The sequence below is a fragment of the Solea senegalensis genome, linkage group LG11, assembly GCF_019176455.1.
Source record: "Solea senegalensis isolate Sse05_10M linkage group LG11, IFAPA_SoseM_1, whole genome shotgun sequence".
In the NCBI taxonomy this organism is placed as follows: Eukaryota; Metazoa; Chordata; class Actinopteri; order Pleuronectiformes; family Soleidae; genus Solea; species Solea senegalensis.
The window spans coordinates 23,396,237-23,424,136 of NC_058031.1; the positions used below are offsets into that span (position 1 = coordinate 23,396,237).

Genomic DNA, 27,900 nt, shown 5'->3' on the forward strand with positions numbered 1-27,900 from the left:
TAATTCTTCCATTTAGGATTGGTTGATGTTCTCTGACAATTAAAAGAACAATAGTTAGGAAACAGAGATTGATATTTGATGGTGCCATGTGACGGTGACTATTGAACAAAAGCTGGACTTTTAAAAATGAGAGAAAAAATCTAATCCTAATACCTGCTGATGATAAAACAGCCGTACAAGCTAAAGCCCAAACACTAGCATATAAATAAATACCTATACATCTGTTTAGATGCTTGGCAATAACACGGCCCACACAGTGTGTTGCTGCAGTGGTGTTGGTTTATTTTAAAGCAAGTGTCCATGTGTGTTATTTTACAGAATCACAGACTGAGGCTCCTCCTCCTCTTTGAAGCACACATTTCAAACGGAAAAATCTCATCCGACACCAAAAACCCAAACCAAAAGCGTTAAGAGTGAAGTCTGGCTACAAACATTATTATTATTATTTTTTTTTTATTTTTAAAAAAGGGCTTGCTAAATAAAAGTAGAGACTCTCAGAGCGCGAGGTGTGTGGCTGTAAAAAGGCAGAGAGACAGTGATGGACAGCTCCAGATCATGTGAGGCAGTGAGCTGCAGGTCCCAACCCCTGCATGTGTCAGTGCAATTCGCGACCCCGCCCCCAACCACCCACCAACCCACCCAACCCACATTTACTCTCATACACAAAATAGAGTAGTAAAGGCAGTTTTGTTACATTTCACATTTTAGCTTCCGCCATTATTCCATAATATACTTCTTAATTAATACACTATGTACACTGCTTTATAGTGTTGCCGTGTGACTCTATTTACATTTCTGTCTATTCACAAACACATGGCGCATGTAAGGACGTGTGTCAGCAGAGAAACACCTTAGAGCTGTTCGCTATACATACACAGTCAAACTACCACTGCCTTTGCATGAGTGCTTGTGCATGTACACGTGACTAGAACGAGCATCTAGTCTCTTAATTGCATAATGTCGAACACTTTTAAAAACATTTATTTTCTCTACAAAATAAATAAAAATTGTTACCTCCCGGACATTTTCAGAAAAAGTCAGTGATCGGACGATCAGGACTCGAGCAGCAGATAGTCCTCGTTCTCGGTGGCGGGCAGCATGAGCTGCTGCTCGTAGTACAGACTCTTGGCATAGTTGACTTCTTGAGATATTTTGATCGCGAGACTCTCGCTCTTCACGTGGACCTGTGGAAGGGGTTGTCACATGACACTGAAGTCAACAACCTCATATCGTAACACTAACATATCAATGTAATAGCGAATAGTTTTGATGATCACTCAAACACACACATTAAAACATAAAAGCACTATTTTCTATCAAACATCATTGCAGGGATTGAACCACCTACTGTCAATGCTCACTACCTACTGATCCACACTGAGCTACTGTCACTTAATGATTAAATTATATATATTTTTATTGCAAAATTAACCCTGTAACACGTGTAAATGATAAAGGGAGAGTTCAGGGTGGCCATCGTCTCCTGGACCCAGCCTTTGACTCTCTCCCTGCCAGCTGGGACACAAGGCAAATCAGATTTAGCCAAATCTATGTCTGCTTAAGTCTAGGCTATCTTAAGATGTCTTGTTAGATTGCCTATTAGGTCTGGAAACTAAACTATTTTTTTTCTGGAAACTCAACGTAAACTGCTCATTTCCTGCACCAAAGCCCATGGAGAAAATCAACAATTTTAAATCACAGCAAATGGGAGTTGCGCATCCACTGCTGCATCCACCAGAAAGTGCAAATGCTTTATTTTTCAAGTTAAATGGCCGGAAAAATTCATTAAGAATGACAGACTAGGCAGCCATAGTCCAGTAGCTCCTGTTTACCCAGGAGCTGAAAAATGCTTGTTTTCTTTATGGATTTGGGTGTAGGACAGTGAGTGGTTTGCAACATTTTTTTTGCTGGAAAAATCTGAAATAATGCTTCAAAAATACTGTTATGTTACTAAAACATCAGATTTCCTTGATGAAATGAGTCAATGAGAGGGTCTAAGAAAAATGTCTCACCATGGGTTTCTGGTGGGAAGGGCCAGGAATGGCCACACCACTGCTGGTGCTCTCAGCCTTCTTGGTGAGCTGCACATACACCTTCCCATGATCCTTAGAGACGAGACAGTGGTACAGGTCGTCGTATTTGACCTCCAAGAAGATGGCCTCTCTGTCCACATAGTCCCCTGGCTTCAGGAAGTAGACCACTTTGGAGGAGATGAGGACACAGTAGCTGTCGATGAGCTCCACGGCGATGAAGCTGTTGTGGGTAAATGGACACAGTCAGTATGGGAGCGGTGGACGCGCAAGTAATCGGTGCGTTAGTCTACGATCGGTTCAAGAGACTCACAACTCTGAGTGGATGTTGTCAGTGAGGCGGAAGAGCTGCTCCTGACCCTCAGCTTGTATGGCAGAGTATCGAGGCAGCAGACCCTGAGGTCCTTTACAGCAGCGGGGCTTCCTGACGCGCTGCACGCTCAGCCTGACCAGCGCAGCAACAACACAACACGTACAGGGACAGAGCAGAGAAGCAGAGAAGATTCAGTTACCACCTTAGTCACCATTTTGGAAGACTGAGCATTGACTGTTGTGTGGACATGGAGAAAATCCTACTTTCTGAAGAGTTCGTGATTTTCTGAATAGTAGCTTTGAGTGATATGCTTATATTTTTTTTTTTTATTATGTGTAAGTTTTGTCACAAACCACAGCCTTCAAAACAAAATGCTGAGGTTAAATGAGGACGCTTTCAGGTTGTGCTTGAGATTTCATGTCCATAAGAAAAGTGGACAGATAGAACAAAAAACCATAAAAAATAAAGCTGAGACATAATATAAAGTGAACAGTAAAGGAAGCAAATATTATGTTAATTTTTCACACATTACAAAAACCTGCATTCACTGATTTTCAGCTTCTTTGGAGCAGGAACAAGTAATCTTCCACGATGACATAATAGACTCCACCCACCTGTGGTTACTGAGACTCGCCATGTCCCGCACCGTCTGAGCCGTCTCTGATGCAAAGTCCAGCGCTCCGGCCACTGGTTTGGTGACGGTTCCAACCAGACCTTTACCTAAGCCTGAGAAGAAGCCACTGACTCCGCCTTCCGTCTTCACCCCCTCCACTGTAGACGTGATGATGCTCGTCATTCCACCGATGATACCTGGGAAACAAGAGAGCTTATTTTAGAGGACAAAACTTGACAGGTGGACCGAACTCTGAAATCATCACTGAGGAGATCAGCTTTTTCAGAATCAGAGGTGAGATTATACAGCGCGGTGATGAGCGATGAACACAGTGTGAACTGTGGGAGATTTGGATTAATATCCTTTGACCACTGACACAGCACAGCATGTACTGCATTAATTATTGCTGGAATACAGCAGCGCACGCTGAGGATTAGTTCATGTACAGAATGTTTACTGTACTAGCTGTGTGTGTAATGTACTGTACTACGCATTTACTGCACTTTAATCTGAACGGATTTAATACGAATGATCTGCCTATACACACTATTTATATTTGAACAGGGCTTTCAAAACAATACTTTTTTTGATTTTGCTGATGTGGAACAGTTAATATCAATAATTCACATTTTTTAATCACACTCAAAAGTCTTTATTAACAACTACATTCCGACCAGTGTATATCAAAGTCCCTTTTTAGGAGGAATCCAGTGTATAAGTGTGTGTTGTGATGTTATTAGGCTGATCCAGGTACAAATCTTCACAGTTTAATGTATTAAGTATTGAAATGATACAAACAGCAGCTACTGCATTCAAATGTTGCCACTGGTTTGCTTCGTCCACTCTTGCTTTACTGGCACATGCTTCGATCCCCCTCTTAAGTGTCGAATAAGTGCGGAGTTCATTGTTCCAGGCTCCTCCCTTTCACTACACTGCTCCCCACTCTCCCTCACTCAGCTCTCAGCCCACTTGTTGTCATTTTTCAAACTTAGACACTGGGTTGAGTTAGCGTCAGAAGAACTTGAATTATAGATTTATTTCAAATCAAAAGGAGTGAAGCAAAGCTGAGGTAACACAATGTCTGACTGTTCAGCCCTGATATAAATATAGATGGAAATGGTGGTGGGACAGTTAAATATGTGTATGGTTATGTGCATGAACATAGTGTAGCACGGGGTAAACGTAAAGCTCCTTGTTTCTATCTTTCAGAAACCCACTAGAGTCTCGAGTCTGGGGAGGAGGGGGCGAAACTGAATGTATCCATTTTGAACACTAATGGCTTTAGTTTTATGTATTCTAAGATATTTGTCCAACCTTATCTGATGCTGCACGGGAGCGGCAGCAACATACAGGAAATGAGCTAAAAGTCAGCATCACTGATAGCAACTGAAAACTGAAATGAGTCAAAGCTGTACCATGAGCTAGTCCATGGATTCCTGCTACAAGGTGCTCTCCACTGGTGGCTCCATGGTATCGGATGTACTCTCGCTCACTCTGGTGCCGGTTGTCCATGGTCTTCCCCAGCCCGTCTGATAAAGTCCCTGCAAACTGACGCACGACAACACCATGTTTGCACTCAGTGGCTTCACACATCATTAGATAATTAGAAATTAGAAAGCAAAAGGCTCCTATTTTGAAACACCAGCTGAATATGATGACCAAAACAAGTTATTGCACAAGTCACGAGTAGAAGTCGCTGTACCTTGGCAGCTGAGTTGGACACGCCATGCGTCACATTGCGTATGAGACCGCCCACGTTGCCGTACTTGATGAGCTCGGACACGCCTTCGGTCACATCATTGAGGAGACCCATGGGATTTCCCAAGAAGTCCACAGAACCCAGGATCTGAGCTGCCTGGCTCATCAGCTCCTTCAGACGGGGAAACACCGCACAGTAGGTTTGATTATAATGTAACCAGCACAGAGAGAGTGAGAGAGAACACTGGGTCTACACTTGACACCACATGTTCAGAGATATGTTCAGCAGGTAAATGGACACATATACATACATACAGTTTATTGTTTACTGTTTATCTTTTTTAATCATACTTTGTAAGAACTGTGACATCTAACTATGTCACAAACTTCCCTTATCTTTTCACAACGAGCTGCCTAGTAGCAAGAAAAGGTGGTGAACATATTCTTAAAACAGCATATAATAGACCTTATTAAGTGATTTTGTTAAGTGGCTAAAATTAGTTCTTCCCACTCATGTGTACCTCATACAATTGCACTAAACATAGTTAATGACTTTCTTAAAGGTCCAGTGTGTAAAATATTGAGGAAAATGACTTTCAGAAGACTGAATATAATATAACTGTACTTAATTTTCTATCACCTGAGCCAGGTCTGATTAATAAAAGGCAGCCATTTTGGACTTTGATGATTTTATCAAGTTTTGTAGCAGAACAGACATTAATGAAGTGGGATTTTCTTAACCTGGACCAAACATGTAGTTTTACTGGAAATGGGAAATGGGAACTGAGTTGAGAGAGTGTGTGTCGTTCTTACCTCTCTGAAGTGCTTGAGGATGTCGTTGATGATGATCTCCTGGGTCTCGTAGGGATGCACTCTGGTGAACGGGTACATGTTGATGACGGCGTCTTCAAAGCGAACCAGTGGGAAACCCAGGGTGCCTTTCAGAGCCTAGAGCAAACAATGTCGAGCAAACATCAGGAAACGTGTGAATTAAAGAACAAGAATTAAGAGACTCAAATTTTTGTGGTGACAGGAGGCTGTGGCACAACTTCCTTTAATCCACAGGTAAGTCATAGGTGACACTTGCACATAATGATGTGAACTGAACCCAAATGTAGTACATTTTCTTTCTTTTTTAGGTTTATTTGTGTTTTTATTTTCCGCCCTCTATGTGAGTGTATGAGGAGAGATGGGCAGATTTAAAGCTGGGCACATCCTGCAGTGCCTCCCTTGGTGTTTAGAGGGAATTTTGTTTGTTATTTTGTTAGTTTAAGAGACAACAAAGAGCACATGATGCTGCAACACCTGCTACAAAAATATGCCTTGTGCTTATCACATATTAAACGTTACATATTAACTATCCAAATGTGTCCATCAAAAGTTTAAAGTTACAGTATAAACTATACGTTCAACTCATTCCACAGCGTCAAACTAAAGGAAGAAAAGTAGTTTGAAAGATAGAGAACGGTCATGTGGCGGTACCTTGAGATCTGGAGGCAGTTTGTGAGAGGTGAAGACGCTCAGTTTGACCTGAGGCAGACTGATCTTCAGGTTCTCAAAGTAGTAACGTTTGGGAGTTCCTGCATCTTCACTGGGCTTCTCGTGGAGGTCGTCTAACTTCTCCAGCTCTGCATTCAAAAAAATAAAATGATCATTGACGTTACAATACTAGTGTATTCAGTCAGAGCGTCGTCACTCGGATATGAAGAGTAAAGACGCACCCGCTTGTGTCTGTCCACATCCAAAGAAGCTGAGCAGTTTGAGCAGCAGTTTTTCCTCAATGATCACGGTGAAGCGCCGGGCGGTCACCATCAGGTGCTGTTAACACATGAAAAATCATTGGTCACATGATTCATGATTCAGAATGAAAAATAAAGACATCTGTGATTGGTGTAAGGCTCTGTCGTTGAACACAGCAGCGATTCAGGGCGTGTGACTCTCTCACCTTGAAGAGATCAGTGAGCATGAGGTTGCTGGGAACCTTGACAGAGTTAATCTGCAGTGCTGGGCCAATGTCATTGACACTGTTTTCGCCAGAGCTGGGAGTGACACACAACATGACGGGCTGGGTGGTACCAAGCAACTGGTTGTCCACCTGAAACCAGAGCACGACAGACCAAAGATTGGTTAGGTTAGGATGTGAGACTTATGTGCAACATAGGCAAAGCTTCTGGATCACAACAACAAATTGTATTTGAATAATAGTAATACATTGTATTAATGGGCAAATTTCAAGGAAGTGACGAATACAGCAACTATAAAAACAATGAAACATTAGGCAACTGTTTGAGGCGAGATTTGAGGATGGGAGAGAGTCAGAATAATGTATGGTTAACTGGAGAGGGTTACAGAGATGAGGAGCTATACGGCTAAAAGCTCTGTGGGTAGCATGAGGAGGAGGGAGGAGGAAGATTGTAGAGTAAGAGTCGTTGTGAAGATAAGAATTAGGCTGGGGAGGAATGGAAGAGCTATGTTAGGAATAGCTTTGAATGTAAGGAGGACATTTAGTATTTGTATGAACAGCAATATGCACTTGTCAGTGACATTGACATGTCATTTCCAAAAGGGATTATGTTTCTTTGCATGCCATACATGATGAATTGCTTTTTAGGGAACGCAGTTATGAACATTACTGTGCAAGAGTCATAACAAAAACACAGCTGATTGCTGTGACTTTTGCACAGTACTGTAAAAAATACATGAACATTTCCTTAGCTGTAGTGAGCTCACCTGGATGTTTTGAATGCTGAGCTCCAGCACCTCATTGGCAGCAGTGCGTGTGAAGTGGACGTCTATACCAGACAGTGTGGTGAAAACCAGCTCCTCGGGAACTTTGCTGACCAGAGATACACCCAGACCTTCTTCCAAGTTCACCAACACCTGCAAATGAAGACAAAGGGAAATAATTGTAGACCTGTCCTGTACACACTACATGAGTCTGAGCCCCTACTTTTTTAATATTGGAGCAGTTAATAGTTTAAAATGTAAATAAACTTGTTATTCAACTGTTTTGTCAAACAATTTGGTAAAATGATGTCATACAGTCACAAATATTGTAAGTCACAGCATGTTGCTGCATAATTGTTTGAAGTATCTGAACACAATATGAAACTATTGACTCTGAATGTCAGACACAGACTTTTTATGAAAGTCACACGTTGTAATTACCTCCAGTTCCTGCTCAGGCTCTTTTTTCTCCACGTCCTCTTTGCTCCGGTCCTGTTCTGTGCTGGACGAGCTGCGGATCACTCTCCTCTGGGTGCAATCACTGATCTACAAACAAGGACAAGTAGAAAACGTGAGGTTGGCTATCATCGTGATTGGGATGTATATAGTATCGTAGCTTTTAACAGATGTTACTATTACAAGAGGCTCTGTAATCGGACTTCCAGTGCATGATATCAGGAGAAAGTAATCAAACTGTATGTCCAATGGAAGTACATGAGTCTGTATTATGAAACAGGATTTGCAGGTTTTGATCTTGTGAAGCTGGTTCACCTATAATAGAGGTTAATCACCTTGGCAACATGCTGAACTTTTAACACTAACCCCCAAGGACAAACATTACAAAAACAAATGAAAAGTTAGACCAAGTCCATGTGAACCTTTGTCCCAAATGTTTCAGAATTTAATCTTGGCATTCCTGGGATTTAGTGTCTACAGGAATGGGATGGAAGTCATGTATAGACAGAAATGTGCTGCCTTCATGAGGGCATAAAAATACAATTTATACTTTTCCTTTTGGGCTTTAATGGTCTTATTCTCACCTGCAGGACACGGGTGGGTCCGTCTGGCAGCACCTGAACCGACAGCACCCCAGAACCAGGTCTCATCTTCTGGTTGATGAACTGCTGTTCGGGACCAGGATCCATGAGCCCAGAATCTGGTCCCAGCACCACCTGTGCTCCATCATATAGGCCTGCAACACCACCCTTTACCTGAAAGGTATAAGACACAGTACATAAGAGAAACTAAAGAAAACTGCAGTGGAGAAAATCAAAGGCCCATTTACCAACTAAAGTAGAGTTCTTTAAATGCTGTTTGTGCTGTGTTCTGGTGGCTGGCTGTTCTACACTTACTGTATTTAAGATCGAGTTATTATAGACTAATTTAATAAAACAGGAGCCAAGGCAGATTTCTACAAACGTGTTTTAACATTGTTATCGTGGATAATCAAACGTGGAGTAGAGGAATAAAGTGGCAAGTTTAGGCAATAATTGATATGATTACATTTTAATCAACAATAAAATGTATAAAAACACAAAGGATTTGCAATGCTTTTTGAAGAGATTGTATACTGTAGGGAGGCGTTTTTACCTGTACGACCAGCCGTGGGAGGCCACAGGTCAACATGCCGGAGCTGAAGTACCATGTCTGGGTGGTGCTGCGGCGGGAGTCAGGCCTCCTCAGCATTAAAGGCTCAAAACTGGGAGAGACAGATGCTCCATTTTTACATCCAATTTTCACACTTGCTTTCCAAATTGGGTTCCGTCATGTAGTACAGGAGATTGTTTACAAACATAAATTTACAGCAGATTCAAAACTAATCAATCGCACACTACATCACCATCCCTCCATCACCTCTGTGATGGGATCTAATAAGGAAGAAGGCACAAATAAAACACTATAGCTATTCTAAACTATTCACTACTAAGTCAACATAACAGAAAAGCTTTTTCCACAGCCTCTCTGGACAATCTCTATAGAATATTTGGACTTCAGTGCATGTCTGAAGGCAGCTTAGCTTAACAAGGTTTATGCATTTTGCAGCATAGTTTTGTGAAATTCTCTTTGACAGCCAAGCAAAATTGGTATGGATACTGAAACACCTCTAGATTAATCTGTAACAAATTTGTGGACCTTGTGGATCGGAATCAGTTCAAAATCAGAAATCAGAAGCGATATCAGCCCGAGATACAATACTGTTGCACACAGTACAAACCTGTTGTCACTGACAGCTGCGAGTCCGGCGATATCGAGCACCAAAGAGGAGTCCAGTGGTCGAGGCTGGGCCGGTTTGCTCTGTGGTGGAGACGAGCCTTCGTGGCACAGCATGCCAGACCCAGTCATTCTCCACAACTGGGAGCGCTTCCCTGGCTCCTAAACAGAAGTCAACATACTTGTTACTATATCTTCATTGTTAGACTTTTTTTTATTTCATTCATTATTGTTTTCAACATTTTCAACAAGCCCAAGATATTGAGGACATATGTCTTATTTTGCCTGATCAATGGCCAGATATGTCTTTATAACTACTATGCAATCATATAAATCCGACATTGTGTGTGAGTGAGTGTGGAGTGGAGAAAGTACAGTGCTACTTTTTACCTTCTAAACATGCATTCAATCGTATTTCAACACTTATCAAACAACATTTATCACTTCCGAGGCAATTGTTTGACACCTTTAATAGATAAAACGTTACCTTCTTTTTCAGGATGACCCTCAGTGTATTTGTGTCCACATCAAGTACAAGTTCAGCACGGCTCACTGGGCGCTTATTCCCAACAGGTCTTTTCTCAGTATTCCTGCAAAAAATAGAATAACAATGTTTACCCTCATGAAAGGAATGTTCTTATGAGACAAAATATTATATAAGATAAAATGGGAAAGTCCTGACATACTGTGTGAACGTGTGTGTGGCGGCGATGTAGATGAAGTTCTCATAGTAGAGTTTGTTGTATTCTCTGAAGTAGTTCATGTCGGCTGTGACATCTGAGGATCCGGCTCCCTTCACAGTCAGAGTGAGGTAGGGAGGCAGTGTGGGCTCATCACAGGCGTAGTCCAGCTCTGAGCCGGCCTTCACTTCAGTGTGCAGTCGCATATCAGCCACACCGTGCTGCCAGAACTGGATCGGCACCTGGAGGGTCCAAACATACAGTATGTGTCTATACATTGTCTATTTGACTGATATGCAATTAAATACCCATGGTTGCTTCACACAGTAATTTGACAGATGTGTGCAGGTGTAACAGTAGACTGTTGAACATAAGCGGTCGGTATCACTTCATTCTGATCGACCATTGCTGACTCACCACTAGTAAACAGGTTTCTCAGTATCGTGTCAATAACAGATATTATGTCAATCATGTCAGTTAACACTGTTTTTACTTTAATTACATGGTCCTGACACATGTTTACTGATGCAAGTGTAGTTTCCCTGGTAATAGTAGTTGTTATGGTAACTACAGGATAGTTGCCTGAAAAACAGATAGGCAACTAATTGTCAACAAATCTATAATTTGATGTTAACAATGATAATCAACAAAGAATTTGTCATAATTGTGATCATATGTTGATATGATCCTGTTAGTAAATCAACTAATAAGACGCAGGCACATTCTACAGAGAAGTAGTTAATAAGCACTGGAATCACAACTTATATTCATCTGGCAATGAATTAATTAGATGCCACTTAACAGTTGAATAAGTGTCAACTGATTATGTTGTTATACTAATACTGAATACATGTTGATTACTAATAGAGTCAACAATGACTATCAAAATAAAGTGTTTCCAAGCTGTCTGGTTTAATCCTTCACAACTAATAACAAACTCATTACTGCTTCTGTGACACCTACTTTCCTGTGTGCATCAGAGTGAAAGATAAAGAATGCCTTTGATAAGGTGCCATCTGAAAGTGCCAATCACTTTCACACTACATCAGAAGTGCATAATGTATGTCCCAGACTGAGCGGAATCAGGAGGTCCGAAATGACTCAGATTTTCCACTGTGGCTCACCTCAGAGACATTGTCGATGCGGAAGGGTGGAGGCAGCTGGTCAGTGTCCGTAAAGGAGACCTGATAGGTGGCTCCCTTCAGGGTGATCTCTGCTCGCAGGAAGAAACACTTCCCAAGTGTGTCCCTGTTCAAAACCAAGAGAGTCAACCTTCTGTGTATTTAAATAGCTCAAATACTTGACTCATAGGGAAAAATGCCCTATTAGGTGTCAATAGCACAACATAGAGGACACATTCATGATTTACTGTAAATAATATTTCTAGCCTGAAGCACCAAAACAAAAACAAAAGGTGAACAATACATAATAGACAGTGATAAACTGGTGAAATGATCTATTTGCTATGAGTTAACTATATCAGAATAAAAACAGACACGTATAAATATACAGTATTTTCTCCTAATGAAAGAGCCGATATAATAATTCGTATCAGTCTGACATTGGTCTCAAAATCGGAGTGCACCTTGGACATATCGCCAGTCCATCATAGGGCCACACAGAGACAAACAACCATCCACATTGACTCCACATCGACTATCAGCCCAAACTTAAGTGTAATCGTTGTACAGTAGCTCACCTCATGTTGACATGGAAGGACTTTGGTTTGTTGACCTCAAAGCCTCCGGACCATGTACAGTTGGGGGTATCCATGCGGCGCACACACAAAAGCTGGTCGTAGTCATTGCGCGGCCAATGGAAGACAACGCTGGAGCCTGGCAGGGTGGATATGTAACCCTCGGGGTTGACCGTACCCTTGGACAGGTTAATCACTTCATCACTGATTTATTCAACAACATGGAACAAAACCTGAGCTCCACAGTGCACGTAAAACCCTCACCTTTCCTTTCGCGAACTCTTTCTGAGCAAAGGCCAGTTTGTGCGTAGAGCGGTTGTCCAGCAGGTAGCGTGGGGCAAAGGTCACTATGTGAGTGTCCCTGTAGCGTCCTTTCCCTTTACGCACACTGATTCCTGCATTGATCAGACACAATTAGATTTATTTGAATTTAAACCCTCCTGTCTGAGGATGGAGATTAGAGCTGATGCTGCATCCATTAATCAGACAGTCTTTGAGTTCACGCTGTGTCCTTTGTACTGATTGTGATTCTGCAAACTTGCCTATGTTGTAGATGAGTCCAGGCCTGTTCCCATGCTGTATGACCTTCACTGCCCTGACTCCACTCCCTCCATCCAGGGAGAAGCCCTGGCACCAGCCGGGAACTCCTTCTGTATGGATTCCTTTCCCGATCCTCATGGTACACCTGGATCAAAAGGAAAGGAAAAATGAATAAAGATGACTTGCGAGGGATGTCCTGTGAATTGTGTCGCCTGATCTGAAGTCAAATCTGATCTCATACTTACATAGCAGGCTGCTCCTTGTCTGTGTAGCAGAAGAGTATTGGGCTGAGGCTTCGGGCCAATTCATGCTCCTCAAACTGACCTGCAGCGTCAGCTTTGCCGTTGTCCTGCCGGAATATTAATGGCAGACCTGTAGGAGACAAACAGCTTTAGGAATGATAACAGAGTACATGAGTACAGCACTTTAAAGATTCAAATCATTCAAATCTAGGATTCACATTTTGTCCTGTCCTGAATTTGTCAGATCTGATTACTAAAACCACATCAAAGGTGGTTTAAGGATGCATGTGGACAGATTCCTGAGCCTCCATGAACATAATATATCCTTAGGATACATTAGAACCTATACCAATATAATGTTACAACAGCGTAATTAGCGCTTTGGTTCACTTTGGACTCTTTGGGGACACATCTGTACAGTCACATTAGCTGAAAACATTTATTCTCATGAAAAAACATGACATTAGTGTATATTTGAATACAGGGCGTGGGGAACCAGATCTAATCACATGTGGTTACAGGCGGTTTAATGCCAGGTGTAAACAGCTGTACTGTAAAGAGCTGTCCACATGCCATCAGACCTCCCCGGACCGATGTTAATACCAAGTTTTAACAGGGCCATTAGCTCTAAAGATAAAGATAGCATTACCAGTCTTGTTGATGAGCCAATAGGGGGCAGAGATAAGGATCTTCAGCGCCCCCTGTGCTCGCAGAATGATGCGAATGGTGAGGCACATCAGGCGTCTGTTGGTGTCATACAGCCGCATGCGGACAACATAGTTCTGAGTCCCGGGAGGAATCAGCAGCTCTTTGCACACAGGGAAGTTCTCCAGAAGGACTCCTGAGGGACACACCATTAACACCAAGGGTGAGAATAACACAAGATGTTCAGAAGATGAAGTCCAGAAAGTCACCCATCCTCCTGACCTAGCTCCATGTTCTGTGAGGTGTCAGCTGCATGAAGTACAGCCTCTTTCCCTGGCTTCAGCGATCCTTTAATGGGTGTCCCCTTAATGTAGAAGTTGAGGTCACACGGCAGCAGGTTGGCCAGCATCATGGTGGGCAGCAGGTAGATGGTGTGTCCTGGTTGTCGATAGATCTGCTTTGTACTGCCAGAGACTGTCTTGGCAGGCTGCTGCTCAGGGTAGTTCTCCTTTTTGATGACCACACAAAACCTGTAAGACACAGAATATACAGAATGAAAGAAGTGGTGCCACCTGACAGGAAGACAACAACCACAAACATTTCTCAGAGCTTGTTTTTACCTGAAGTTATGCTTGATGTTGTCACTGAAGTCTGCCGATTGACACTCCCTCTTACTGCTGCTGATTTCTCCGTGCCGCTCCACACTGGTCCAGTGGATGGGAACCTTGCAGAAGAAGAGGCCCAGACCTTTGGGCCGTGCCTGCAGCCGCCAGGATGTCAGGTGGAGGGGGACTGCCAAGGCCTGAGCAGGCAGGATGGGCGGCAACACCACTGGTTCTACATACACAGGGACACTGGCTTCATTAAAATGAAACAATATGAATGTTCATTCAATCATTTACAGCACATTTTTATATAATTAAACAACATTTGTTATACATGTAAAATAACTAAATTGCATTAAAAATGTAGGGCAGTCAAATTATTTATTTATTCCTCAAAGTTCAATCACATTCTTATAACACGTTTAAAATGGAACCTACATTTTTGCTGATGCACTGTTTGGGATGACTTTGGGATAACACTGCAGATAAATCATGATGTAAACAAAATTGGAGCAGTATCTTACTGTCGGGAGCAGAGGGACTGTCCAGTCGGACCTCCATTGGAACATCCAGGCGGTTCTTCACCATGAGGGCAGAGCGTACAGTGATGACCTTCCGGGCACTGCCCTCCATTGTGATGGAGAACACGACTCTGACTGGAGGCAGAGCTGAAAACTGAGAAGCGATTCGCACGGAAACACAAAACAGCAAGTTATTAAATGTATATAGTAAACCTATATACTGCTAATTGATCCAAAAACAAGACTCGCCATACTTACATAAACATGTGGGTGGATGATGTTGGTTCTGCTAAGAGGACTGCCAACCTGTTGAAAAGTGAAGGAAAAGAACACATGCTTCACATCAAAGTCTGAGCTACTTCAAACGAACAATTCATTTCAAATCAACTTGAATTTTGGTTTGGAGTTTTCAAACTTACAGTGCTGGAAGAGTTGTTTCTATCTGGAGCTGCATAGCGGAAAAAAACGCCCACTTTGTCCACAGATACTGGCTTGACTTGTTCCCATCCACACACTCGAACCAGCAGCTGGTGAAGCTTCAGCTCGTGGGTGTGTCTGAAGCGCAGTGACAGCAAGAGATCAGTCATACATTAGTACAACATGACTGACAAGACTGTGTATTAAAATATCGCCCACCACTTACACTATACTTAACAGTAATTTAACAGTAAACAGTCCAAACACTGGATTGACTTTGAGGGTAAAAAACCAAGAGCTGTACCGGTGGCGGAGTTTCTCTCTGGCTTCAAACTCAAAGGGAATCTCCTCTCCAGGCTGCACCTCCCTCCACTGACTCACATTGTGAGTGTCATCAGTTCCTGGACCGTGGACCTCTGAGATGGAGTCTGCACTACTGCTGTGTGACAACGCCACCCTGTGGAGAACAAGTGAATATCTTAACACAGGGGTCAGCAAGAAATCATCATATTTTCATCGAACAAATACTTGTTTTTTTTTCTACTAAACTTTTTTCTTCTAATCTAAACTATTCAATATTCAAATTTGAGAGAAACTGCTCTTTGACTCAGTTCTCAGATATTTTTTTTTTCAAAATAAAGGCTATGAATTCTGCATGTTTTTTGAAGTAAAGTAAACAATTGATTTATTGATTTTTGAATTAATCTACGGGGCCAGATATTAATGCTGGCGGGCTAGTTTTGGCCCACAGGCCGTCAGTTGCTGACCACTGCCTTAAAACTGAAGGCATTCAAGTAAGATCTGATTATACACTGAGAGGGAGAGAATAAATCAGTGCACTATGGATGCAGTTGCAGCACAAACTAAGTAGTAGTATTAAGAAAAGGAAATGATGTTGTATTTCAAAGTACTTCAGTTCATTGTGAAGCTGCAGAGTAACTGTCAGAGTACATCAGCTGAGGAGGTGTTAACAGACGTAAGCCTGTGGCCACATCCCAGTGTGGTTTTTGTTGTCAGATCTGAAGATGAGCTCAGGACGCACTTGAGTGCATTCACACCTGAATCTGGATCTGAATAATTGTGAGGAATGTGATGTACAGTTTTAAGCCTCATCTGGAAAAATCTGAAAATCATAGAGGCTTCAACCTATCCAGGTTACAAAAACACTGGAGATAGCCTGTATCTGTATTACACCTCATTAATAATGTGGTGTAATATACCTCTTAATCACTTACTTTTACTTATTTATAACTGCTACGTTAATACCAGAGTGAATAGATTTCTTGAGAGCCTAGGCGTCTGTCCATAGCTCCAAAAATACACTGTACCGCCGCATTAAAGTGCATTACAGTGCTTTACGTGGTTACAGTTACCTTGTGGGGGTTGTAGTCAGAGTAGCAAACCACATGGTACATCCTGTGTGGTTGCGCAGAGCATACGGGACGAACGGCTGCCTCCGCTTGGACAGCTTCACATCTGCTGCAGACAGAAATGAAAACCAGATCAGAAACATGACTCAAAGCTAACTTGCACAGCTATTAATCTCAGCATGGGCTCTGAGATTAGAAATAGAAAAGTGAACGAAAAAAGGCTATGCAATAAAATATGAAAAGAATTTTTTTTTTTTTTAAGATGATCTGTTTGCCTGACCCACACTCATAGCTGCCATATGACTGGCGGAACACATAATGTATGAATATCAATGTTCCTAATAAAGTGATCACTCAGGTAGTGCACAGTAAACAGATGGAGATATATTGCGGCATGAACTATGAATTACAAGCACCCAAACGTGACTTTGTTCACAAAAAATGAAATGAACCACACAATGAGCACACACTGTTGCTTTCTACAATATTTTTTTGTATATACACTATCGTAGAACTGTATCCTGTAACTGTTTTCACAGAAATAAAATGATCTTTTCATATCAGCAAAAATGAATAAGCAAAAGTCAAATTATAAACAAAAGTGCAGAATGGTATAAATAAACAAACATGTCCACCATTTCCTACTCTAGGCCAGTGTTTCCAAAACGTTCTACTATATGGGGATCCACTTTTTTTAAAGATGGCCAACTATGATGACACAAATCACTGCTGCGGAGCTTTTCATCATCGGGTGAGATGACCAGGGATGGAGTTTCTGGAGTGAGTGATGAGTTAAGTTGAAATTAGTTATTGAAGACAGCGCAGATCCGAGGAGAACTGAGATAATGCCTAACATGAACAACGAGGTGTTAACAGGGAATCTCAGAGTTAAGGTATATCTTTGGTTTGGAGGAGAGGAGAAGGAGAGGTGTCAGGTTAAGAAGCTTGGCGCCTTCCTCTGCTCATACCTCAAGTCGACCTTGGGGAGGACTGCATAGTTGTGTAATCGGTCCTTTGCCTCAGTGAAGTTAGGTTCAACAAAGATTTAATGAGGAACAGTGGGTTACACAGAGGCCAGTTTCAGCTGGTCTATACTGAGTTGTTAGGTCTGTGCATAGCAATGTGAGTTGCTAATTTAAAGGCCTCCTCTTACAATTTCAACCAAGAGATTCATTTCATGCATGTCATTTAAAACATGTACACATAATTGTTAAGTTAAAGGTTGGGAAAATGCTGCAAATTTGCTCGAGGGACCCAAGCAAAATCTCCCATGACCAACGTGTGGGTCCGGGGCCCTGTCTTTGGTAACCACTGCTCTAGGTCAACCATTTACTGAAACCATGGAAGTTCTGTGGTATCATGTCAAGGGTTTTGTCCACCAGCATTCACAAGTGCTGGACATGCAGTGAGAACAAAATAAATAACAAAGTCCATGCTGCTCAGGCAAAAATTCAAAGGAAGACAAAGGACAGACAAGACACACTTAGCAGAGACATCATCATGGTTGTTGCTACTCAAACCGGCAACATTTATCAGTCTTCATTAAGTTGTGTAGCAGATTTTATTGTATTCAGTGGCTCAACAGGATTCCTGCTGTGAGCATGTATATGTTCTAACTACGGTTAGGCTCAAATGAACTAGAACTGTCTGTTGTGAAATGATGGTCCAGATGCAGCCGAATCTTACGCCGTATGTATGTGAGAGGTAAGGATCTACATTTCTAATGTAATATTCATTTTTAGATGACACAATAAGAAAGTATTAATAACATAATGATTGCACTGTAGAAGTATACAGAATATCAGGATTCACTAATCATCTCTCTCACAAACACACAAAGATACACACACAAACAGACACAAGAGAAATATTTTTGAAAGATGTATAATGTTCGAGCTTCTTCAGCCATGTGTGTTCCTGAGGCTGAGGGGCGTGAGTTACCCTAACACAAATGTGAGTTTGTCATTTTAACTGACTCATTAACATTAAATGATCAAAAGTCTTCATGCCAGTCAATGTGTGCACACTTATCTGGATTTCATTTTCATCTTTTAAATCAGCTTCATGCATTTTGTTTTTACTCCGCAACTTTTAAAATTGTTCCAAATATAATTACGGATATATTATATGACTGATATACTGTACAGAAATATTATTTTAGGTTTAATTCAGTCCTGTCTGTTAGTTGATGGTCATGCTCCATAAAAAGACAATAGTAACTTACTACCAATCTATTTTGCCTCACATTGCATTGCAGTTTGTGGGGAACACTTATTAATGATGACTGAATCAGAGCTGCGTTACTCTGACTGAGCGACTAAACCCCGAACTGTACCTCTGGAGTGACCGTGCTGCTCGAGGCAGGTCAAGCTGGCTGTGCTCCTAGTTCTAAGGTGAGCAAGAGGAGCACCTGATGTCAGAGAGACAGAGGGAACACAACAGAGACACATGCAGAGGGAACACACACAACAGGGTTAGACGTTCATCATCCTCATTCACTTCCCCGCGTCAGCAAATCATCACACTACCTTTAGGAACAGTGCAAATCATGCTCATCACTCCAAATGATCTCATTTTTGCTCAGCATAACAAGTCCAGTTACTTCCTACTGAGTTAGACGACCAGAAGATCTTGGTTGATGAGTTTTGTGGATTTTGTGGTTTGTTGATTTGGCCGATGCCATTTCATTGTCATCGTTAGCAAACATCATTTTATTAAAATCGAGCAAAGCATTATGAATACTGGAGATGAACAACTAAAACTTCTACGACTCAGAGCGGAGTAGCCCATCAACCAAGTTTCTCCTGGGATGAATGCAAACAGACAGGATAGCCTTACTAGTCCTAAAATAACTTATTTTTATTCTGTTTTTCAACTGATCAATGAATCAATGTTTTAATTCTCTCTGACGCCAATCTAAACTCATTGTAATTTCAGTCGTCAGTGCTGGTATTTTAAACAATTGAAACACTAACAGATAATGTAGAAATTAAACGTCCTACAAATTAACGCACACTCACACACGTATACCCAGTGGGTCATTTAAGGTTCAGTGGGTAGCCTAAACTCACTCTGTCCAAGGCTGGGTGGGTCGACTGAGGATCCCATCCAGGGCATCATGGGTGAAGACTGAGGGCTCTGTTCCTCTTCACGACAGTAGTCAGCGATCCAGGAGCTCTTGGTGGTGTTGTATTGTTCTGAATGGATGATATAAAGACATGTTCAAGCCTTTATTTCTTGTTGCACATTGAAGTCACACATAGTGATTCGATCATAACAGGAATGTAACATTTTCGGTTTGTGGACAATTAAGCTTTGTGAATTATGGAAGAATTTTCCAGGTGTGGGAAAGTCAAATGTAGTCTTATTGAAATATGTTCAAATATTCCCAAAAGAAGTGCTTGAAAAGGTCAGGATGTCTCAGATCAAGAGCGAGAGATTTCTAGACTGTTGAGGCTCTAATGACTTTGGCATGATCTCAGCAAACTCTCAAGAGTCTCAAGAGTTAAGTTATCAATATAGTGTGTGAGCTTGTTCCAGCCATGACTCACCCAACAGAACAGAGGTGATATTGATGTCCAGTCTCTGCTTGGCTCGAATCGCCATCTTGAGTCGTGGAGGGTGGAGGCGGCCGGCGGCCTGCTGCTGCCACGCCAGGGAGCAGGGCCAAGGCTCGATGAAGGGCTCCCAGCCTGAAACATACACAGAGTCCATTATTCATTTAACCATAATAAAAGATCTTCTCAAAGAACAAGCTAAAACTAAAGCCAGTATAAGCTTGATTACAGTCCCACCACCATGCCAACTTTGAATGATTTTAAAAAGCTGTCACGTGTTTTTAAAATTAGGCTTTAAATCATGTCAAATTCTGCGTCATTATCTGTTAAGATGTTGGGGTCATGTCCAGTGAAGGAGACAAACACACACACACACACACATATTGACCTGCACAACCTGCACACACCAGTATCAAACTTCCTGTTCAACATCATGTGGAGAAGTGAAGTCCATTTGAATCACATTTTGTTTTACAGGGTGTTTGATGACATCATTCCGCAACTATTTATAACGGGCTAATTATATTCTGACAACACAGTATCTGTTTGCACTTTATCAAAAGCTTCTGCCTCAGGTCATTAAATCCAATCAACGAAGGCATCAGGAAGGACAATTAATCTGCAAAATTTAACTTAATCCTGCGAGTCATTCATTTATGCCGATACTGTTGCATCATAGTGTTTACAACATGAGGCAGAGCACAAATAAGAAATTAGGTTTTTTTTAATGACTGTATGATTTATGTGACCTTCAAATGTCCCCGCATTTGATTTATGAATAAAGCAACATGTTGTGCTGCTCTGCAACATCAAACAACATTCATTTTATGAAGATTCTTTATAGGTAACTGCAATTATGGGAAGAGTTTTTCCCAACAACACAATGTTAAAAAAAAAAAACAATCAGGACACGAGTCTACCTTCTCCTGTAGATGTTTTTAATGAATGAAAATCAGGTGATGGCATTTTATTTAGGTTAAGTGGCCTTGTATGTCGTGCATGTTTACCTCCCACTGTGTTTTTTTATGCTGTTGTAAATGCTTGTCCTGTACAAATGTGTACAAAAAACATAAATATTACACAAAATATCATCACAAACGTAAATCGTATTACCTGACAACTCCCTGTTATAGTAGTCTCCAGACAGAATGAAGCTGGCTTTGCCCTCCTGTGTGGAGCCGATGCGCTGCAGCACATAAAGCCCTGTAATAAAGAGACAGAAAGATAGTCAATCACAGGCTCAAAAACTACGGCACTATTGTACCCGAGTGTACAAACTTGTATTTTAGGTATTTATCGTGCAGGTCTGATTTATTAGGATGATTTTTTCTTAAGTGACATAATCTGCTTTCTCCAACAGAAATTACATTTGTGCATAATTCAGAGGAGGGGAAGTAGTGGAAGGAGACGCAACACATAGTAAATGGTGCTCATGTAAGGCATATTCATCTTATTTATAAGACTAATGGCTTAATAATTGTTAAGTACTGGTTATTCAGCACTCCCGTAAACATCTAACAGTTATAACTGTGTTAACTGATGTTACCAGTCACTTTATAAACCCTTGAATAATGCATGACTTAATACCTAAATAACATAAATAAATGATTTGTTAAAACTTAAATTAATAGTTAGTAAATGTTTATCACAGCATTTACTAATGCTGAATAATGTACCCTCATCATTAAGTGTTACCATATTATTATAATAGCCACTAGACTACTCCATGTTTACAGAGACAGAAGGCAACAACAAACACCAATCAACAAACTGCAATAATCGCACTAAAAACATCAAACAGTCATAGCGAATGTTAGATAGGAAAGACTTACTAGAAAAGGTGAACTCAGCCAGTGGTATGTCACAGTCCAGACAGTCATCGATGAAACAGATACAGACACTCTCAGCCTTCACCTCCACCCCAGACAGAGGAGCAGAGTGGCTGCTGGAGCCAGAGTCCGACCTGGCTCTGGGACGACCCGCCATGCTCTCAGCGTTCTCCAGGAGCCAAGTGGCTGCCTGATCCAGCTGGCCTGAGGAGCGCATTACGCTGTTTTTACAGAACTTTTCATCATTTCATCGTAATTTAGACTCCGTAGGGTGTTAAAGGCCTCACTCACCTTTACAGAGGATCAAAGCTCTTTTGCAGTCCTCTTTCCTGAAGCCCAGGTCTTGTAAGCGTGTGAGTTGGCCCTCTGTGGAGCAAAAAAATTAGCAACTTTAGAAGAACTCCACTAAAGACAAATAATAGTAATAACTTATTTTATATAGTGTATAGTCTGTCTGTCTGTCTAGTAGTTAGTGAAGTATCTACCTAGCTGACTAAGTATTTAGCAAGCCAGCTGACTATCTAGCTAGCTGGCTAGCTAGCTGACCATCTATCCATCTATCCATCCATCTATAGTGTATGCTATAGAGTGGGGACCACTGGACAAATTTGTGTTGACTGAAGTGAAAAGCAGTAAATAAAATCCCTGCTGGTATTAAAAATTAGCTTGTCTCGAAATAATAATGCATTACTAAAAGTGTAAATGTTTAGGAAGCCTTGTACTAGTTACTTTAATACTGTATACCAAGGGAAAACGTGGAAAAGGTATCAAAAATGTGGAAACTCTACCTACTACTAACCTGTGGATTTGCTACTTTATTGTTGTTCTGACAACCAAATAAATCACTTTTACTTCTATCTTCAGTACTCAGGCCCTTTGGTAGAAACTGTTCACCACAGCTGATATTTAATGGGAAGTACAAGGCTACCGTGAGGCCGTACAGGAGGAACTAAAACTATACAAACCAACCAAAAATGAAAAAAATAAATACTCATCCAGTTGCTCAAATCTAAAGACTGGTGACAAACCTATGAGAGCCTCAGTCTTTTGCTTGAAGCTGTCTTTGGCCGTGGCAGCAGAGTCACTGCTGAGGGCCGTCTTTGACGTCTCGTCAGAATTGGGTGGTAGTGTTGTGCTGGCAGTAGGGATGGATTTGGCGATGGCCAAGAAGAGCTGAATGTCGTTGTAGGACAGGCGGATGTCGAGAGCAGGAAACTGAATCTGACAGAGAATAAGCACATGTCACATCATTAGACACGATGTAAAAATATTACATCATCATCATTTGTTTTTTTTTCCTTGTTTTACTTCCACAATAAAACGTGCAGTGACCCTCTACAATGAACCTTTTGGCTAATTGCTAACTCCTTACCTCCAGCAGTGGCGGGATGTCCTCCACATTGAAAGCATCCAGTAGACCTGAGCTACTCTGGTATGTGGGACTCCCACACAGCTCCACCTGAATGTTGACAGGGTCAATGATGGACAGCGCCGTCTCCTGTTCACTGCCAAGCCGACAGGAGAACACCTGCGATTGAAAAGACATCAATTAGTGATGCAGCCCAGTTTCCTGTGTAGCAACAATAGACTGCTTTCAGACACGAACTCCAGAAAACGGCTGGAGACTTGGGTCGCATGAAAAACACAGTTTAGGTCAGAGATGTTCACAACAGCGGGAGAATGTCCACAACACCCAGGTGAGGGGTGGAGCCTGGAACCTTGGACAAGAGCTTTCACTTACAACCCCTCTGGACAATCTCATGGATATTATGGGTCAGTGCACGTCTGTAAGCAATATAGCTATAGAAGGAGCAGTTTTAGTATATATTATTATATCTTTATGACCCAATGGCTCCTGTGAGTCCCTTCCTGTTGACCTAGGCCCTTTGGCACCGCATGTTAAGTCTACAGTCACAAATCTGGGTTTTAAAATGACAGGGCAGTGACATTGAATTGGACTGTCAAATTGGTGGAGTAGTGAAGTTCAGCTTTTTTTCATTTAAGAAAGCCAACGAAGGTTATAAGCATCAAAACAGCACTTTGAGACAGTAATCCACGTGTTTATTACGTCTCGCCTGGATTACTGCAATGCACTTTATTTTGGAGTCAGTCAGCTGTCCCCCATCTCCAGCGCTTCCAAAATGCACATAAGAGGAAACACACAACACCTATTTTAGCCTCAATCATTTTAAAAACTAAAACTAACTGTTCTTAATAAACTCCACTGGCTTAAAAACTCCACTGGCTGGAGTTTATTATTTATTAAAAACAAATAAATTATTTTATTTGTTTTTAAATCCTTTAAATCCTCTGAGCTGCTTCATCCTTACACTCCTGCCCCGTCTCTGAGGTCAGCTGATCAGCTGCTCCTACGAATACCCAGATCTCGACGGAAGCTCAGAGGGGACAGACCTTTTTCTGTTGTGGAACAATCTTCCACTGCATGTTAGACACGCCCCTTCACTGTCAACTTTTAAACCGCATCTTAAAACCCATTTTTACTCTTTGGCTTTCGGCCCTTTATAGTTTTATTGTATGTTTTATTGTTTGTTCTTAGGTCAATTAGGGCTTATGTTCTTATATTGTGTTTGTTTTATCTATCTCTGATGTATAGCACTTTGTTTCAGCTGTTGTTGTTTTTAAAGTGCTTTATAAATAAAGTTGGACTGGATTGGATTGATGTAAACAAGTAGCAGATTGACTGAGACTGGGGATCTTGTCATCTGTAGAATCTGGTGAATATGAGCAGTGACTTAGTGGCTTCAGCAGCAATGTTTAACCGTGGTCTGTTGCTATGACAGCGGGAGACCTCACCTCTATTCCTGCGAGGCTGCCAGAGAACGGTCTGTCCAACAGACGAGGCTTGTAGGTGAGGACAGTGGTGCCTTTCAGAATGATGGCATTTGTGTCTGGACAGGATGAGTCTTCCACAACCACGAACTCTGTGCCTGGAGAACAAAAGGACAATGCAAACATTTCATATACACAGGTAAGGTTATTTACATTTCAAAATCTGTGATTTAGACGTTCACTCAAAGAGTTGAATGTGGTCTGCCAACAGCCCAGAGAAATGTCATCAGTAGTTAACAGTAATTAATTAACAGTTATTCAATCTTCTTAGAGAACAATTATCTTCCTCTGACCTGTGACGTTGATCTTGACCTCCAGACAGTGGTCCTGGGTGACCTGCACTGTGGACCTCTTTGTGACGACGCCACTCTTGACAGTCTTTGGCATGACGGCCCCGGTGGTGCAGACGGCAGAGGTGCCCGAGTCAGTGCTGGTGTTACTGGGCCAACGCTGACGACCTTCGGCGCCGACCGTCACTTTCTCGGCTGGCATTCGCAGGAAGTCTCGCACCAGCTGGAGCCAGTCGAAGATGAGAAAGACCCTCAGGTTGTTGAGGACCACCGTGAAGCAGGAAGCGTCGCGTGTGGACCTGCAAGAAGGAGAACCAGCTCTTAACTATGTGACATTTTAACACTAAATTTCTCTGCATCGACACATGAAATGAATCCTGTGATACCTGTAATGGAGTTCCAGCTGCAGTGACGCCCGGTTAGTGCCTGTTTTTGAAGGCTGGAGGATGCAGTCATAGACGTTGTGCTTTGCCCCATCGGCTCGAGCCGTTCTTTTATTCAGTCCGGTGTAGCGAGTGTCATATGCCAGCAGGGAGTGAGACACCAAGTTGACAGACTTGGATCCATTGGAGAAACTCTCAAAGAGTAACTTGGATTTCATGAAGTCAAACCTTTGCAAGGAGAACATATAACAAGAATTACAGGAGAAATACAACTTTTCTGTCACTTCACTGTAAAAATGTGTCTTTTAAATGCTCAACTATGACGTAACATAGTTATTCAATAAATGAAAAGAAGAGTAAAGGTTTAAGATGAACTAACAGTGAGCTGTGAGGAACATTACTTCACCCAACAGCTAACCCACATGTGCATGAAGAGCATAGGTTGAACAATTGTCAAAAGAAATGCATAGGTGCAGTCCATGGAGGCTCACCTCGCCAATGAGCATTTGTGTTCCGTTGGTTTGGGCCTGTCAAAGAGCTCCAGGCTGACGTCCATCATGTCCACAAGGAAGGACAAGGTAGTGTAGACATCACCACTCAGCACAGTCTGAATAAAGATATGACACATACATGTAATTGAGGAAAAAATATGGACACAATATAGAAATTAATCTGAAAATTTCTGCAGTTTGGTTTTAACAGAAAATTGAAAACTGTTGATACTGGTGAATTCTGACACCGTTTTTGCATTTGAAAATAAAAAGTTAATAATGTTGTGCAGGTATTCACCACTGGAGGTCTCACAGTTACTCATATTTATTCATCACAGAAATAGCCACATGAATTAATGTACAAAGACATTATGTTTACATAGTTTGACACAGTGTACGTGCTTTCTTACATAGATGCTGGGGTCCAGCAGATTGTAGGGTCGGAGGAATTCTTCCACTGGTTCGCCCAAGTTGTTCTCCAGCAGCCCTCTGATCAGCTGGTAGTGCTCCAGGTCCAGACAGCAGTGGACTGACGACAGGCTGCCGTGGATGGACATGTCCGGTACTGCGTGGCACATCTCCCTGCACACAAGCATGAGGGCTGAGTATGGTGCTGCACTCGCACATGTTATATTCTATATTCTGTGAGAAAGAGAGTCTTCTTCTCTTTTTATTTTTAGTTTAATAAAAACAAAGAACCCACTTTTCCCAACAGTGATGTGTACTGTGTTTGCACAGGAAGTAACACTGTGTGAAGGGACAAAAACAAGAAAACTACATTCTGGTATAGCTTTGTTTCTAGGAATACAGTTAAGCAGAAAGCTTTTTAGAAGACAGGAGAAAATTGAAAAGTTGGGCACTTTCTCTCATGCCACACATATTGATCTTTGAATGGTGAGAGAGCAATTTATCTTACTGGGAATAAATCTGCCTACTTTTACTTTCAATAGAATAATAAAAAAGGAAGACATACTTGTCCAGGTTCCGTTCCAATTTCAGCTTGAGGCGGCAGCGGTCCTTCAGCAGGTTCTCACCGGTGCGACGGACAGAGTACGTAGGGAAGATGAGGTCAGAGATGTCAGGAGGTTTACTGGCACAGTCCTGAGGCTGACAGGGCAGACGCTCGGCCGCAAAGACATCCATCTCCTGTAAGTCGAGTGCAATGCAGTCCAAAAGGCACACGTGGTCCTCTAATGAGAGAAGAAAACAGCATTTTTTTTTTTTACTGGAGTGCACAGTGGAGTAAGAAAAGATCGGCACAAGGTTCTGGTTATTAACGGAACAGAACATCAATTATTTGTACAGCAATTTGTATTGAGTTTATTTAAGTTATTTCAAACGTTCATGGTCTCGCTGTGAATCACTCTAACACTATGCAGACAACTGACAAGGCTGCTGGCAGGAGAAGTTCCTGCAAATATCTGGAGTGATTTTAGTAGGCAACATTTCAGTGTCTGGAAACAGCTTTAAGGTTTATAAAGTAAATGTCATTACTGATGTCTTTATAACACTTAAAGGTGCATTGTATGTCTTTGTTCGAGTGTTTGCGGCAACACAAACCTATGCTCTCTTGGCCATTCTCTTCAGGGACCCTCCCATTGGCTGGGGCCTGGGGTTTGCCAAGTGAGAAACCTGTAGAGGAGGAGAAGCTTCTACTTTTCTCCTGCTGACTGCTGTTAGCTGCTGCACTCCGCACACGCTCCTTTTTAAAGCAAGAAGAAAGAGACATTCAGTTAGACATACTGAGTCCATGTAGCCACGATATGATCCAAGACATACACAATCAAGCGGATGACTATTTTTTTTTAAAATTAAACATACCAATAGCTTTTGAGATGGTTTACCAAATCTTAACAATTCAGTTTAAATTTTCCAATCCCTATTGACAGAATGAATTCAGCCATTCAAAGTGGGGGCTGGAGCAATTAAAGGTTTATTTTAAAAGTTCCTATTCTTTGATAAAGCTCCCTGAATTTCGCTGACATTATTATTAAAAAACAAATTATTAAAAAAAAAAATATATATATATATATAGTGAATTGACAGTATGTTGCACTTTTAAATATAATGGAAAATTGTCAATGAAAGCAAATAAAATTCAACAAAACGTGTCAGTTTCCAGATTTAAGTGTATCAAAGCAATACACCAACACTTTCCAGTAATTTCACTGATCTGTTTATACACTACATGA

General features: G+C 41.6%; 1 protein-coding gene across 6 annotated transcripts in view; it reads right to left on the minus strand.

Moving 5' to 3' along the window:
* Positions 1-259: 259 nt before the first annotated feature.
* vps13d (vacuolar protein sorting 13 homolog D) overlaps positions 260-27,900 on the minus strand; it is a 45,179-nt gene continuing 17,538 nt past the window's right edge. For 2 of the 6 annotated variants that reach the window (XM_044037621.1, XM_044037619.1), the window contains exons 26-70: positions 27,269-27,410; positions 26,682-26,898; positions 26,119-26,290; positions 25,709-25,824; positions 25,221-25,445; positions 24,838-25,133; positions 24,509-24,642; positions 23,067-23,222; positions 22,723-22,915; positions 21,986-22,060; positions 21,698-21,898; positions 20,979-21,068; positions 19,860-20,000; positions 19,380-19,505; positions 18,644-18,718; positions 16,312-16,414; positions 15,243-15,395; positions 14,941-15,076; positions 14,780-14,827; positions 14,525-14,675; positions 14,016-14,232; positions 13,678-13,925; positions 13,400-13,591; positions 12,754-12,880; positions 12,511-12,653; positions 12,233-12,363; positions 11,972-12,147; positions 11,397-11,520; positions 10,279-10,514; positions 10,080-10,182; positions 9,597-9,754; positions 8,972-9,080; positions 8,422-8,592; positions 7,823-7,927; positions 7,385-7,534; positions 6,600-6,749; positions 6,376-6,472; positions 6,137-6,282; positions 5,468-5,602; positions 4,659-4,826; positions 4,372-4,504; positions 2,958-3,153; positions 2,344-2,475; positions 2,013-2,253; positions 260-1,184 (exon numbers count right to left, since the gene is read on the minus strand). In XM_044037621.1, the coding sequence (XP_043893556.1) occupies positions 1,053-1,184; positions 2,013-2,253; positions 2,344-2,475; positions 2,958-3,153; positions 4,372-4,504; positions 4,659-4,826; positions 5,468-5,602; positions 6,137-6,282; positions 6,376-6,472; positions 6,600-6,749; positions 7,385-7,534; positions 7,823-7,927; positions 8,422-8,592; positions 8,972-9,080; positions 9,597-9,754; positions 10,080-10,182; positions 10,279-10,514; positions 11,397-11,520; positions 11,972-12,147; positions 12,233-12,363; positions 12,511-12,653; positions 12,754-12,880; positions 13,400-13,591; positions 13,678-13,925; positions 14,016-14,232; positions 14,525-14,675; positions 14,780-14,827; positions 14,941-15,076; positions 15,243-15,395; positions 16,312-16,414; positions 18,644-18,718; positions 19,380-19,505; positions 19,860-20,000; positions 20,979-21,068; positions 21,698-21,898; positions 21,986-22,060; positions 22,723-22,915; positions 23,067-23,222; positions 24,509-24,642; positions 24,838-25,133; positions 25,221-25,445; positions 25,709-25,824; positions 26,119-26,290; positions 26,682-26,898; positions 27,269-27,410 (6,870 nt within the window). In that variant the 3' untranslated portion in view covers positions 260-1,052. Of the gene's footprint in view, positions 1,185-2,012; positions 2,254-2,343; positions 2,476-2,957; positions 3,154-4,371; positions 4,505-4,658; positions 4,827-5,467; positions 5,603-6,136; positions 6,283-6,375; positions 6,473-6,599; positions 6,750-7,384; positions 7,535-7,822; positions 7,928-8,421; positions 8,593-8,971; positions 9,081-9,596; positions 9,755-10,079; positions 10,183-10,278; positions 10,515-11,396; positions 11,521-11,971; positions 12,148-12,232; positions 12,364-12,510; positions 12,654-12,753; positions 12,881-13,399; positions 13,592-13,677; positions 13,926-14,015; positions 14,233-14,524; positions 14,676-14,779; positions 14,828-14,940; positions 15,077-15,242; positions 15,396-16,311; positions 16,418-18,643; positions 18,719-19,379; positions 19,506-19,859; positions 20,001-20,978; positions 21,069-21,697; positions 21,899-21,985; positions 22,061-22,722; positions 22,916-23,066; positions 23,223-24,508; positions 24,643-24,837; positions 25,134-25,220; positions 25,446-25,708; positions 25,825-26,118; positions 26,291-26,681; positions 26,899-27,268; positions 27,411-27,900 lie in introns of all 6 variants that reach the window. The other 4 variants (XM_044037620.1, XM_044037618.1, XM_044037624.1 and 1 more) reach the window with 3 other exon arrangements.